Raw genomic sequence first — 13,618 nt, 5'->3', positions numbered from 1 at the left:
TATTTTTACAATCAATATTTTAACTAATCTGAGGTGTTATTACCATGCTAATCATGATGAAACAAGTGATTGTACTTGTACTTATTTAGAGTGGCCGATCATATGTCAATACACAACAGTTAAGTTCCTAAACTTTATGATTGAACATAGGTATAAGATAATAAACAATGTGAAAATATTACATTGGACAATGCAAGGCACATACCATGACATGCCTTCACTATTTGTAATGACTTCAAACAGCATTCTTGTATTAAGACCTAATCGAGCCCCAAATGCTATTGCCTCAGCAGCTGAGGCTATATGAACTCCAGCAAGCAATTGATTAACCATCTTTACAGAACTACACGGAAGAATAGATAAGAGTTTAGTTTAATCCCTTAATTTAATATATTGAAGTTGTGAAACAAATATCAATAAAAACAAAGAAATGAGAGAAGCCAAGAGATCAATCAACAAGGCAATCCTCAAATTAGACAAATGATGGAGAAATTTAGAGAAAATAGAAAGAATTTCCATAATTTTTTGTTGATATATAGAAAAAATATGATAAAGTGCCTAGAGAGGATATTGAGAAAAAAGAAAGTCCCAAGTACGCATATTAACATAATTGAGGAAATTTATGGTGATTAGGTTGAATAAATAAATAGTAGGGAGATACATGAGTCTCTAGTTACAGTTGATTACATCCAGGATTGACTTGGAATCCGTATTTGTTTGATTTAGCTTTGGATGAAGTAACTGCTCATACTCAAGAACAGGTCTACTGGTATACGTTACTTGCAAATGATCTCATGTTAGTTGATGAAACTAGAAAGGGGACTTAACAGAAAAATATAACTCCAAAAGGCCATTTTGGATTCCTAGAATACTATAAAAAGTAGAACCAAGTCAAAAAATGTGGAGAGCAACTTCAGTAATAACCCCATAGAGAGGAAGGGCCAACGAAAATTGATGGCCAGGAAATACCAGCAATCATTTTCATTACCTTAGTTTTAATTTCCAAAGGATGGAGAGATTGAGTAGTATGTTTTCCAGAGAATTAGAAATGAATGGTTAAAGTAGAAGTGTGGTTATGGAGCGCTATTTGCCTGATATATCCTAATAAAGTTAGAAGAAAATTTTATGAAGCAATGATTTATGGGGCAGAATGTTGGGTAATAAAAAAAACAACATTTTGACAGATTGAGAGTAACAAAAATAAGATTAGAAGGATGAGTGAAAAGACTTAGAAAATAGAAAACAACGCACAAATGAAAATGAGTGAGTGGCCCCAATAAGTATAAACTAATGGAAAGTCAATTAAGATGGTTTGGTCATGTGCAGAGTATTAAATTTTGCTTTCGATATCTATTTAGATCAGCTTTGAAATGAAAATATTCTATAGAATTTTTTCAATCAATAAGGAAATTAAGTCAATTTTATGGAAATGATGCAAATGTTGTGGAAATGATAGAAATGATGAAGGGATTTTTATTGAAACTACAAGGAAATGATAGAACAAGTGTAAACACGCTCATATATCATCAAATTATAATAAAGAACCCTATGGGAGGATACAAATGAAGAATAGTCACGTTTAACTATAGGGTGCTCGTAATGAGAGTCCAATAGACAAAAAAAACTATATTATACATAGAAATGAGAATAATAATGTCACATTAACCATATACATCACAACATATAAAACAATTGCTTAAAAGAGCAAAATATAAAGTATTATATTCACAAATAATTATATTTTCTATTTCCGAATGTGTATGAACAAATTACTCATACATCCAACTTATAATAACATGGATGATTGTGTGTAATTTATAAGTCCTTTCTATAAGCAATTTATATTTGTTGATGATATTTAAAAATATTATGAATTTTTTTAGAATATTTTTCTCCAAAGAATATTTCTGTCAAATTTTACAGTTCATCAAAACATTTCCACCAAAATCTTCATTTTTATATGTGAATTTGATTAGTTTAGTAAAAAATTACTGCACCAAAATATTCCACGAAATGAATAGTGATTTCCACTAAAATACATAAAAAATAAAAAGATTTCCCCCTTGGATTCGTATCACTCCTTGTGGAAATGAAAATAATTTGGCATACAGTGAAAATATGTCAAAATTTAATGTTATGGTACGTGCATGAAGGCTAATTACAGTGGCCCTCAGAAGAAGTGTACAAGAGGAAGATTGCAAAAGAGAGAAAGGAAGATCAAATATGTAGATTGAGGTAGTTAAAGTGGATATGATCCGCTTAAACTGACAAAAGAAAAGGCTTTAGAGAGAATTGAATGGGGGAATGGGATTTGCCCAGCCAACCCCAAATAGTTGGGATAAGGTCTTGATGATGATTTTGTGAGGAAACTGAATCATAAAAATAAAAAAAACATGTGTGCCCATGCAGTGAAGTGGTGCTTATAAATGCATGTGAACGTGTATGCTGATTATCCCTAAAAAAAAAATCATAAAAGAAACTCGGGAAAAAAAACGTCTCTGAAATACCTTCCAGCTCCACAAGCTCCTTTAATAATATAGAGCTTCTCACTGAGTGCTACAAACAAATAAAGATGAAGCATCAGTTATATATTGCAGGTTTTAGGGAATCCTACAATCGAACAAATACATTATTTTTCAACAGATTATATGTTTTACATTCATTACCTGAGAGAACAGAACCTGTACTCTTGAGAGCTTCATCTGTACCTGAAGCCATTATCTAATAACAAGAAGGATGTAAGTATCAATAGCACCTTAAGTTGATCATGAAATCTCAACAAGTTTCCAACAATCTTACTTTCATGAAAAAGGAAAGAAAAAATAAATGAGGCATCGTGAACTGATATTAAAAATCAAGTTAAAACATGGGAAAATTAACGAGTTCAAGTCACACCGTAAGGTCTCCAGTCGAGGCCTTCACAACGCCACCAGAGACAGGAGCATCCACCAACTTCAAATCCTTGTGTTCATCTATGTAAAGTACTGACGCCTCATTAAATGATGGCTACCATAACTATTGAGATAGAAACTTGAGAAAATAAAATTTGGAAAACATAATGTACTAGAGCTGTAACAATTACTTCAATTAACACAAAGTATGCACAGCGGTAATAAGTACCTCCAATTGCATGTTCTGCTCTCTAGCCTACTACAGTGTTTTGTGTGTGTGTGTGGATTTTTATTTTGTTATCACTTTATGGTCTCCGCTTCATCAATTCTTAGTATCTATAGCAGGGGGTGGAACTTTTATGAGTTTGGATTATCCAATCCAGAACTGTTTGGTGACTAAACCACATCAGGTGAGATTTTAAAAGGGAATTTATGGGTAATTTGAGAGTAGAGCATAACCTGCTAATTGTTTTAAATCTTCTGTGTTTTTTTACATGTTTGTAACAGTCTATTTTGTCATCAAATACCTTCTATCTGATTACAACTTTTCCTTTTTTGTGGTAGATTTTCTAACTAATTTCCGTGTTTTCCATGCCGTTTCTCTTGGAAATTTATTTCGTTACAAAAGTTTCCTTTTCTTGTTAGGCTCCATGTTGTATTTCTCGAAAGAGAGCTAAATTTATCACATGTTAAAGGTTATTGGTAATTCTTTTGAATATCAGAAAATGAACTATTCTACATTGCTTTTGCAATCAAAATTTATGTTTTACCATAATACACACTCAGGAAGCCGAGGGGACTGCACATGCCCTGAGTTGGGTGCTCTTGGATACCTCGGTTCCAAAATAATAACAATAATAATTATATATGCACTCAATTCATTAGCCCATAATATCATATAGATTATGGTGCTCTTAGAAGTTAGTCAAATGCCACACCCACGAATTTACTAGTTTTATTTAAATAAAAAGATTTAAATTATGGAAATGAAGGGACTCCCAAGCTCTTTATGGTAATCATACAAGAACTCTTGATGTATTTCCCATGTATCAACCGAATAAGTGAAAAAGAAATTTTTTTCCGGTGTTTCAGAATCCAGACCAAACCGGTGGTTCGACCAGGTCCAATCGGAAAGTATAATAAAATTGGTTCATTTAGTAAACTACCAGTTTTCGTGAAAATTATATATTGCCACACCAACTTTTGCTAATGCCACCCCAATTCATATGTAAATCACCAAAAATTAGCATACATCTTGAGGTGGCGTTAGCAAAAGTTGGTGTGGCAATAGAAGCTCTCTAAGATAATCTAGGAAAATACATACATGTTTCTAAATTTTTTAATGTGTAAGTTGGTCCAACACAATTGAACCAGGATCCAACCTTGGTCCGACCAATTTGACAAATTAGTGATCCAATCATCCGTCTGTTTTTAAAACATGGATATTTTGTTAGTTTCAACAATATTCCCTTAAACTATTCAATTGCTTAACCCAAACAAATGGTAAATTATATATATATATATAACAAAAGCAAAAGCAATTCAATGCCACATTCACCAAAACCAAGAAAATGAGATCATGCCTCATTCATGGGTGTTTTAAGAAAGCCCATTAACCCTTTCACTAAGGAAAATTAGGATATTAACAGACTTGTATATATATATATATATATAGGGTCGGGTTCCGTGTACACACATATCTACTCGTATATCTACAACGTGTTTTGTCCTAGTGGCTAAAAGTTTCAGATTGAGCTGATTTTTGGTGAGGATGATCTCTATGATGAGGAGATCATCCTCACCAAAAATCAGCTCAATCCGAAAATTTTAACCTCGTCAAAAATGATTTACAAAAAATGGACAGTCCACGATTCTTCAACTCATAAATATGGGGTTAGAAGTTTTAGAATTACCTGATTTTTGGTGAGGATGATCTCCTCGTCATAGAGATCATCCTCACCAAAAATCAGCTCAATCCAAAATTTTTAACCCACATAAGACAAAACACGTTGTAGATATATGAGTAGATATATGTGTACACGGGTCCTAATCCACCATATATATCTATATATATATATATATATATATATATATATATAGGGTAAGGATCCGTAGACACATAAAGCTACTCATAAAGCTATAACGTTTTTGTCTTATATGGTGAAAAAGGTTCGGCATGGGCTGATTTTTTGTGAGGATGACCTCTATGGTGAGGGGATCATCCTTGCAAAAAATCAGACCATTCCAAAACTTCTAACCCCATCAAAAGTAGTTTACAAAAAATGGACCGTCCAAAATTCTTTAACATGTAAACATAGGGCTAGACGTTTCAGAATGGGCTCATTTTGGGCAAGAAGGATCTCCTCACCATAGAGATCATCCTCACAAAAAATCAGCCCATTTCAAACCTTTTTGCCCATATAAGACAAGACACGTTGAAGCTTTATGAGTAGCTTTATGTGTATACGGATCCTGATCCATATATATATATAGGGAAGCGTTCGGAGGACATCTAAAACTGACAACTATTTTCACACAACCACCTGGATGCTATCCATTTTTTCAATGCTTTCTACAACACCATCAAATGCCTTTGGATCTTGTAAACCGAGAGATGTAAAAATAGTTGTCATTTGTTGATGTCCCCTCAACGTGATCCATATATATAAGCACTTCTAATGATGTGAACATCCAAAACTTGAAAATCATGGCAACCTAAAAATAAACTAGTGAGAGGATTAAAGGAGAGAGAAAATAGAAGATGAACATGTAAGTTTTAGACAATTCTAGTTCATTGCATTACTACATACAACAGAGGTAGACTACCAACCACCATAGAAATTAAAGGACTTACCCTGCAATCGTCGTTCTAGTTTAGCAACGAATCCAGGGGAAACTGTGGATGAAAGGATAATGGATGCTCCAGCTGGAAGGGCTGTAAAAAAAGGAACAAAATTGAAGTATAGGTTAAGTGTGAAAGTATTGTTCACAAATGTAGTATAGATGCTCAAAATACCTGATATTGAGCCATGATCTCCATATAAAACACTTTCCGCTTGAGTTTCATTCGTAACCATGACTATAAGCACATCAACATCTGAATCATACAAGTTTAAGAAATGAGTAGGTTCTCGGTAACAAATGGTTAATAACAGATACACATACATATAGGCATACCTTTTGATACTTCCGCAGGAGAGTTCCCAATCAAACCACCTGCTTTCTCAAATCGAGAGAGAGTTGGCTTATAAACCTACATCCAAGGAAAATTTTATCATCAACCAAAAGGTTTACTATCTATATTCACTCAAACTACGTAAAGAAATTATTTTGGCAAAGTCTCAGCACCAATTGTATTTTATTTTTTTATTTATTTGCTTATCGTGGGTATCCCCACCCTTGGGTGAAACTAATCCCACAGTCACACGCACCGCCCCCTCGGAAAGTCCTATGTGCAACTGGTTGAGTCAAGGGTCAACCTGACCCTGGAGAGTGGCCCCAAGGAATTCATTGCTACATGGGGTTTCGAACACTTGACCTACCCTTCCTAAGGAACTTATCAAGGCTAAGCTTCCACTAGAACAACCCCTTGGGGTTGAAGTCTCAGCACACAATTATCAATGGATTGTTTTTTTTTTTTTTTTTGGCAAGTTTTTTGGTTTATAAGAATAATCGCATTAAGAAGACGAAAAGTAGAAGAATCATAGAGCATAGGAAAGAAAGAAAGAATCTACGAGAAAGCCATGGCAAATATAGATATATGAATATATTTATATTGTAAGATTGATTGAATCAAATTGACCAATATAGATATATGAAAAATATTTATATTGTTCACTTGATTTTGAACATTCACACATTACAGAACACAAGGGATTTTTAAGTGGCAACCCTACTAGGAAAAACCACAGGACTAGTCCAGTTACCAATCACACTAAGGCAGATATGATGATACAAATACTATACCAGGCACACAGATTACTCAACTGACTTGAATCCACAACTAATCTCTGCAAACAGTAGTAACCTTTGATCTTTAGCTTCGAATCTTCAAACTACTTTTCTTCAGCATCAACAGATCAACAACCCAATAGATCACCACAATCCGTTCTCCAACAGATCTCAGCACCAACAATCACTTCCATGAGTAGATTAAAAATGGTGCAGGCTTTGCGGTTGAAAACAACCGAATCCTTGCACAATCATGGGATAATAAAGTTTGGATTGTGCGAGGAGTACCGAATTGACTCTGAGGTGTTGAAGAAAGGTACTTCTTCACATGAACCTTAGAGGAAGTCAATCTAGGGTTTGAGAGATGTGAACACAATGTTTAGAACCCTTATAGAGTCAAAATTTTCAGGATTGAATCGGACAAACTCAGTTTCTATATTTCCATAAAATAACTGGCCGATCAATCACGTTATAGAGGTACAATCAATTGATGAAAACTTGTGGTCGATCGAATAAATGCATCAAAGCTTCATAGAAAAAAAAATTAAATTTCGATCGATCAAAAAATAATTTGATCAATTGATTTTATTTTTCCAGGCATTTCACCCAGAAATAAGAAATTGTATCAATAACTAGGTATCAAAAAAGTAGTCAATTAAAATAAATTAATAAATAATAAATCAAGTTTAAGTAGTAAAAGTAAATGGATAAATATAAATAACTATTTTTGCAAGTATTTTACAATTAAGAAGCAATTGCCTCTTGTATAGATCATTTATTAATAGACTATTAATATTGGATACCCTATTCTCACAAATTCCTACATTTCGTTTGACGGGAAACTCATAGAAATTTTGTTAAATTTTAAATGATTGAAAATATGCACATCTCAATCAAGAAAATATTTTAATCAACCAATCAACTTTTTTGATGATTCAATCTGTGTTTTAGCACTTTGCCACATCAAAAACCTCATAAATAATTTTAACTAATCACCTATATTAATTGATGGGTTTCTAAGTCGCTAACTGTGTTAGACGAGTGTTGGTAGCCAATCCGCCAATCAATCACAATCACAGCCATGGACCACACTAACATGAATTAGGTTTGGGAGGAACAAAACTTGTCGACAAACTATTTCTTTACATTTTTTTCCATGTAGCTGAAGATTTATGTCTATAACTTGCCATGAAGGGAAAAGGTGAGGACAAATAGGCCTCTTTGGGCATCCCCTTCAACTACCACATTTAAGATAATAAAAGGAGCAAATGACCAACAAAAAACCAGGAGCAACCATCCAGCGAACACACCCCATTAGATACAAGTATAAGTTTTATTTTCTTAACTGGACATAAACCTCAAACCTAAGGGTGAAGCACAATTCAAACCAGGGATTAGAAATTGAAATTTTATTACTCAAATCTTATAAAACACCTTTTTTATAAGTAAATGCAATTATATTAATTATGGTCGAGATGACCAACAAAACAAGATACAAAAACACCCAAGGAAGAAAAATCCACACCCCATGCTACACTCATTCCAATCAGCACACCAACTCCCATCTTCACATGAAATCGTCAAAGACACCAGTAAAATGAAAAGCCTTTAATAAACACTACAATATTTTCAACCGAAGACACCTTTCCTTTGAATACACGACAATTTCTCTCTTTCCAAAGAGCCCAGCATATGGCAAAAGGAGTGAGAGACCATAAAGTCCGCATTGCCAGCAAAAAGGTGAACCCCATGCTCATCCAAGATTAAAACAGCCCTTTGGCTGACTTGGGGAAGCAAGACGAGACACCAAAAAATGACCAAAAAGCACATCCAAACCACCTGAGCCAGGCACAATGCAGCAACAAATGACTGACTGTCTCCCCATATCTCTTACACATGCCGCAAAAGTTCGGTAAACAAAACCCCCTACGAATTAGGCCATCCAACATGAGAAACCTATCGAGTGAAGCCATCCAAATAAAGAATGACACTATCGACGGAATCTTCGGCCCCCAAGTGGCTACCACTGGGAAAGCCTTGTAAAAAGACCTCATTGAAAACAAATCATCCTCGGCCGTTTTTCCACACCCACCAATCACTCTAGTCAAGATACAAAGAAGTTCCTGCCAAGAGGTTAGTTGAAAAGGCCAACTCCTCCACCTCCCAATCATTAAAATCCTTTCTGGAACCATAATCCCACCCCACCACACCTTCCAACACCACCAGGAATCTAGAGATAGGGAATCCTTTCTTCGTAGACAATCCGAACAAACAAGGAAATTGATCCTTTAAAGGGCAATCCCCACATAACAGATTATCCCAAAATTAAACTCTACTATCAACCTTGCATCGAATTCTTACACCCATATGCACCCCTCTTTAAGTTACTTTCCCAACCAAACTACCTCTACCTGAACTTTTTCATCACCAACCAATGTTTTCAAACGTTGACATTGAAGCAAGGGTTTTGGCCAGCTCGTGCCTCGAGGTTTAAGCCACAAAACATAAAGCGAAAGCCTCAGATGCATGATAATTTAAAATAACTAATATTAAAAAACGAAAAAATTAAGATAACCATGGGATATTTCTCATTTTCAAATCCACACAACCAAATTTCAAGTTTTAATCCATTATATTAAATAATGATATTGTTGAATAACTCTTATTTTATTATTTTTATAGATCTTTTGTCCTTTTTAGTCTTTTCACTTATTAGACCATGTAATCAACTTAAAGCCTAATTAGGATTTAGTAATTAATCACTTTTTACTGTTCTCTTATTTTCAACTTGGTATCAGAGCCTACCTTCTCCAGAGCCTTCTAGTGGGTCTCTGCCTATTTGTTAGCGACATAAGTGTGATCATTGTGGAAAGTTGAGTCACGTGAGGGCTTGTTGTTATGAAGTTCATGGTCGTCCTAATCAGCAACGTCAACAGCCTCAATGATTTTCAGCTCATGCAGTCTCTCAGCCGACTACTGATTCAACACCTCATTCAGTTACCATCTCCTCCTCAGATTCAGTATTTCTATCCCAGGCTGAGCTTGACAAGTTCAAGAAATTCTTCAATCAGACGGAGACTTCATTTCAGCCGGTCTTTACTTTTACTCACTCATGTACCTTTGCATCTGCACACAGTGTTTCCACTGCTGAAAAATCTACAAGGCTTATTTTAGGAAAATAAGATATTCTTCTTGATTATTCTTGATCACTCTTGACTTTCTAGAACATTCTTGTAACCTTCAACAATAGGATAATTTTCTAGAATATTCTTGTAATCCTCCACAATAGGATAGTTTTCTAGAATATTCTTGTAATAGGATAGTTGGTATAGTTTTCTAGAATATTCTTGTAACCCTTTACAATAGGATAGTTTTCTAGAATATTCTTGTAATAGGATAGTTGGTCTATAAATACCCTATTAGGGCATTTGTAATGGATATAAAAAGAATTCTCAATAAATTCAGTTTCCTATATGGTATCAGAGCCTTAAGTTCATATCCTAGGAATCGATTTTTTTTTCTTTTTTTGCCATCTTGTTCGTTGTTCATCTGTTTTTACCCTCCCTTTATTTTTCCCTTGTGATCTTTGCTAAATTCACGATGTCAGAAGAGTCAGGAGCCACCAATCAGTCTGTGATGGTAACACTTCATGGGAGACCACAAAACTTTTCTGGTAGAAATGGGGGAGGATCAAGAAACTAGCAACAAAAGTTACATGCTAATCTGGCACAAACCGGTAGTGATGGCTCGGGTGCTCAAGAGAATTCTAATAGTAAGGAGATCAACAAAGAAGACATTGAATGACTAAGATCACTTCTCAACTCCTTGGAGAAACTATCGGGTATGTGTTCATTTGCACATTCAGGTATGGTTTCTTCTTTTCATGCCTTTAGTGTCTCGGATAGTAACTATTTCGACTCTTGGATCATTGATTCAGGAGTAACTGACCATATAACTCATTGCTCCTTTATATTCTCCACATATAGTCCATGTTCTAGTAACAGAAAAATTACATTGGCCGATGGGTCACTTGCTACTGTAGCAGGTCAAGGAGATATCCACATAAGTCCTTCATTAATTTTGAAAAATGTTTTGCACGTTCCAAAACTTACAATAAATCTAGTCTCTATCCAAAATCTTACAAAGGATTTGAATTGTAGCTTGACCTTTTCATCCACCTCTTGTATTTTTCAAGACCGAGCTACGGGGATGACGATTGGGCATGCTACGGAAAGTAGTGGCCTCTATTACCTTGATGTGCAGAATAAAAATAAGAGTTGTAGGATTGACAATCCATCTTCCTTGTTGTCAGATACAAGATCTCCAATAAAAGACTAGATTTGACTTTATCACCTTCAGTTTGGACATCCTTCCTTTAGGACTTTGAGTGTCATGTTTCCTTCCTTATTTAAGAATATTGATATTCGTGAATTTCATTGTGACATTTGTGAGTTTGCCAAACACAAACGAGTTTCTTTTCCTTTGAGTAATAAAAAATCCTCATTTTCCTTTCAATAAATCCATAGTGACATTTGAGGACCGTAAAAAATTTCAAATATTTCAGGGGCTAAATGGTTTGTCACGTTTATTGACGACTGTACTCGTGTCACATGGGTTTTTTTGCTAAAACAAAAATCTGATGTTTGCACGGTTCTCCCTATCTTTCATGACATGGTCAAAAATGAGTTTGGGGTTAAAATATAAAAAAATAAGATCTGACAATGCAAGAGAATATTTTAATCAAGTATTATCTCCATATTTTCAAAAAGAGGGGATAATACATGAATCCTCTTGCATAGATACACCCCAGCAAAATGGAGTGGCAGAAAGGAAGAATGGCCATCTCTTGTCAACAACTCGTGCATTGTTATTCCAACAGAATGTCCCCAAATACTTATAGGGTGAAGCAGTTCTCACATCAGCCCACTTAATAAATCGTACTCCATCTCGAGTTCTTGATTTTAAAAGTCCCTGGGAGGTTTTTTCCAAATTTTTTTCTGATTTTGCTTCTCACAATCAATTGTCACCTCGAGTTTTTGGATGTGTCTCGTTTGTTCATATTCATTCTCATGGTCGTAGTAAACTTGATCCTCGAGCTCTTAGGTGTGTCTTCATAGGGTATTCCTCAACTCAAAAGGGTTATAAATGTTATCATCCACCATCTCGCAAAATCTTTGTGTCCGCCGATGTAACTTTTGTTGACAGTGAAAGTTTTTTCCAACCTTCTCTTCAGGGGGAGACACTTACTAGTGAAGATAAGGACCAAGGGGATTATGGCTTTCTAATGGACCTTCCTGCTCAAGCTAGCCAACCACCAACCCAAAACACTCCATTTCCCTTGCCTGAAACTGAACCACCAAAACAACTTGAACAAGAAGAAGTTGAGCCATCAAAACAACCCGAAGCTGGATGTTACTAGATGTAGCATAAAATAAAAAAATATCTCCCAAGTCACCTCAAACTGATGGCTTACATCAGTATCATCATTGTTACAAATTATTACATATGGTCTTACATGTAAGACTTAGTTGTCATGTGTCCAACCCACCTACCATACATCTAATCACACTTGTCACTCAAAAATTGAACCCTCTCATTTCTATCCACCTCACCATAGCTGCCACGTCAGATTTTCACTCAAAGACAACGTGTCTTTAGCTAAGAGACAAGTGTCTAGTTAACCCCCACGCATTACCCCTAATTAGAACTTAACTTGACCATAGTTGTTTTAAACTTTAACCAACCCTTAACTATGGTGAAATTCTAACTAATCTTAGTTAACTAACTTGACCCCATTTAGTTTATCTCCACCCATGATTAAATCTCAGCCTAATCTACATGATCCTATGCAAGCATTTTTTTTCAACTTGACCCCTTCTACTTAGTCCATATGGCTCCATATTGCTACCTCAATTCATAGTTCTCTCCATTACATAAAAATTAGGTAAATCTCTCTGTCTCTACTCTTTCATGCATTCTCAATTGCTTAAGCATCTTTAGAGGCCTCTCATCCACCTCAATTACCTCCACAAATCTTCATTACTCAAGTTTATATGACTCTTTTAAATCTCTTCTCTCAATACTATTAAAAAGTTTTAAAGGATTCTTGAAGAAAATAACCAACAACCTTCTTATGTTACCTAGTTAAGTATTTGAAAAGAAGTCTTCATTTAATACTTATTAAGGTAAGTGGTTTCCCACTACTACATATTCTTCTATCTTTTGCATTTTCTTTTAGCCAATTCTTATTCATACACCATTTTTGCTTATTAGATTCTCCCTTCACTTAGAAACTACAACATCAACTCTTCTAGGAGAGTCCACCTTCAAACATTCTTGAAGAACACATACAACCTTAGGTAAGATCTATTATTAAAGGAAACTTTAGCTAGAATATAAACTACAGACATTCATACTTGATGAAGTGTTTTTGTATTTCAACCCCAAAAGAACTCAAGGTGGCAGAGCCGGAGCACGGAACCGAGATCAAGGAATGGGGTTTTTGTGAGTTACGCTTATAGTTTGAGAAAGTATGTACCTTCTCACCCTAGGTAGGCCACCCGGCATGTTTCTAAAATACTTCTATTGCTAAATTTAAAACTAATAGTTTTCAAAATCTATTTCATTTAACTTATTTGACATAGGAAGGAAAGAAAGTGTGTTTTATATTTCACTTGCCATATTTAGAATGATTTTCTTGACTTAATTATACACGACTTGGTTATTTGATATGAATCATTATAGAAGAAAGTTTCATCCTAAAATGTTTATATACT

The 13,618-nt window shown here is 34.9% G+C and overlaps 1 protein-coding gene across 1 annotated transcript in view; it reads right to left on the bottom strand.

Moving 5' to 3' along the window:
- LOC147380568 (uncharacterized) overlaps window positions 1–13,618 on the bottom strand; it is a 62,917-nt gene that overhangs the window by 26,568 nt on the left and 22,731 nt on the right. Inside the window, exons 13-19 of the mRNA XM_086431501.1 lie at window positions 6,069–6,144; window positions 5,908–5,988; window positions 5,746–5,826; window positions 2,896–2,972; window positions 2,667–2,721; window positions 2,508–2,556; window positions 206–343 (exon numbers count right to left, since the gene is read on the bottom strand). Of these exons, the coding sequence (XP_086287627.1) occupies window positions 206–343; window positions 2,508–2,556; window positions 2,667–2,721; window positions 2,896–2,972; window positions 5,746–5,826; window positions 5,908–5,988; window positions 6,069–6,144 (557 nt within the window). The remainder of the gene's footprint in view (window positions 1–205; window positions 344–2,507; window positions 2,557–2,666; window positions 2,722–2,895; window positions 2,973–5,745; window positions 5,827–5,907; window positions 5,989–6,068; window positions 6,145–13,618) is intronic.

This window comes from Akebia trifoliata, unplaced genomic scaffold, assembly GCF_017979445.1.
Source record: "Akebia trifoliata isolate Shusen 1 unplaced genomic scaffold, ASM1797944v1 Contig01299_ERROPOS615004, whole genome shotgun sequence".
In the NCBI taxonomy this organism is placed as follows: Eukaryota; Viridiplantae; Streptophyta; class Magnoliopsida; order Ranunculales; family Lardizabalaceae; genus Akebia; species Akebia trifoliata.
The sequence above is the reverse complement of the archived record's forward strand: the minus strand, read 5'-3'. Positions and strand labels throughout refer to the sequence as shown.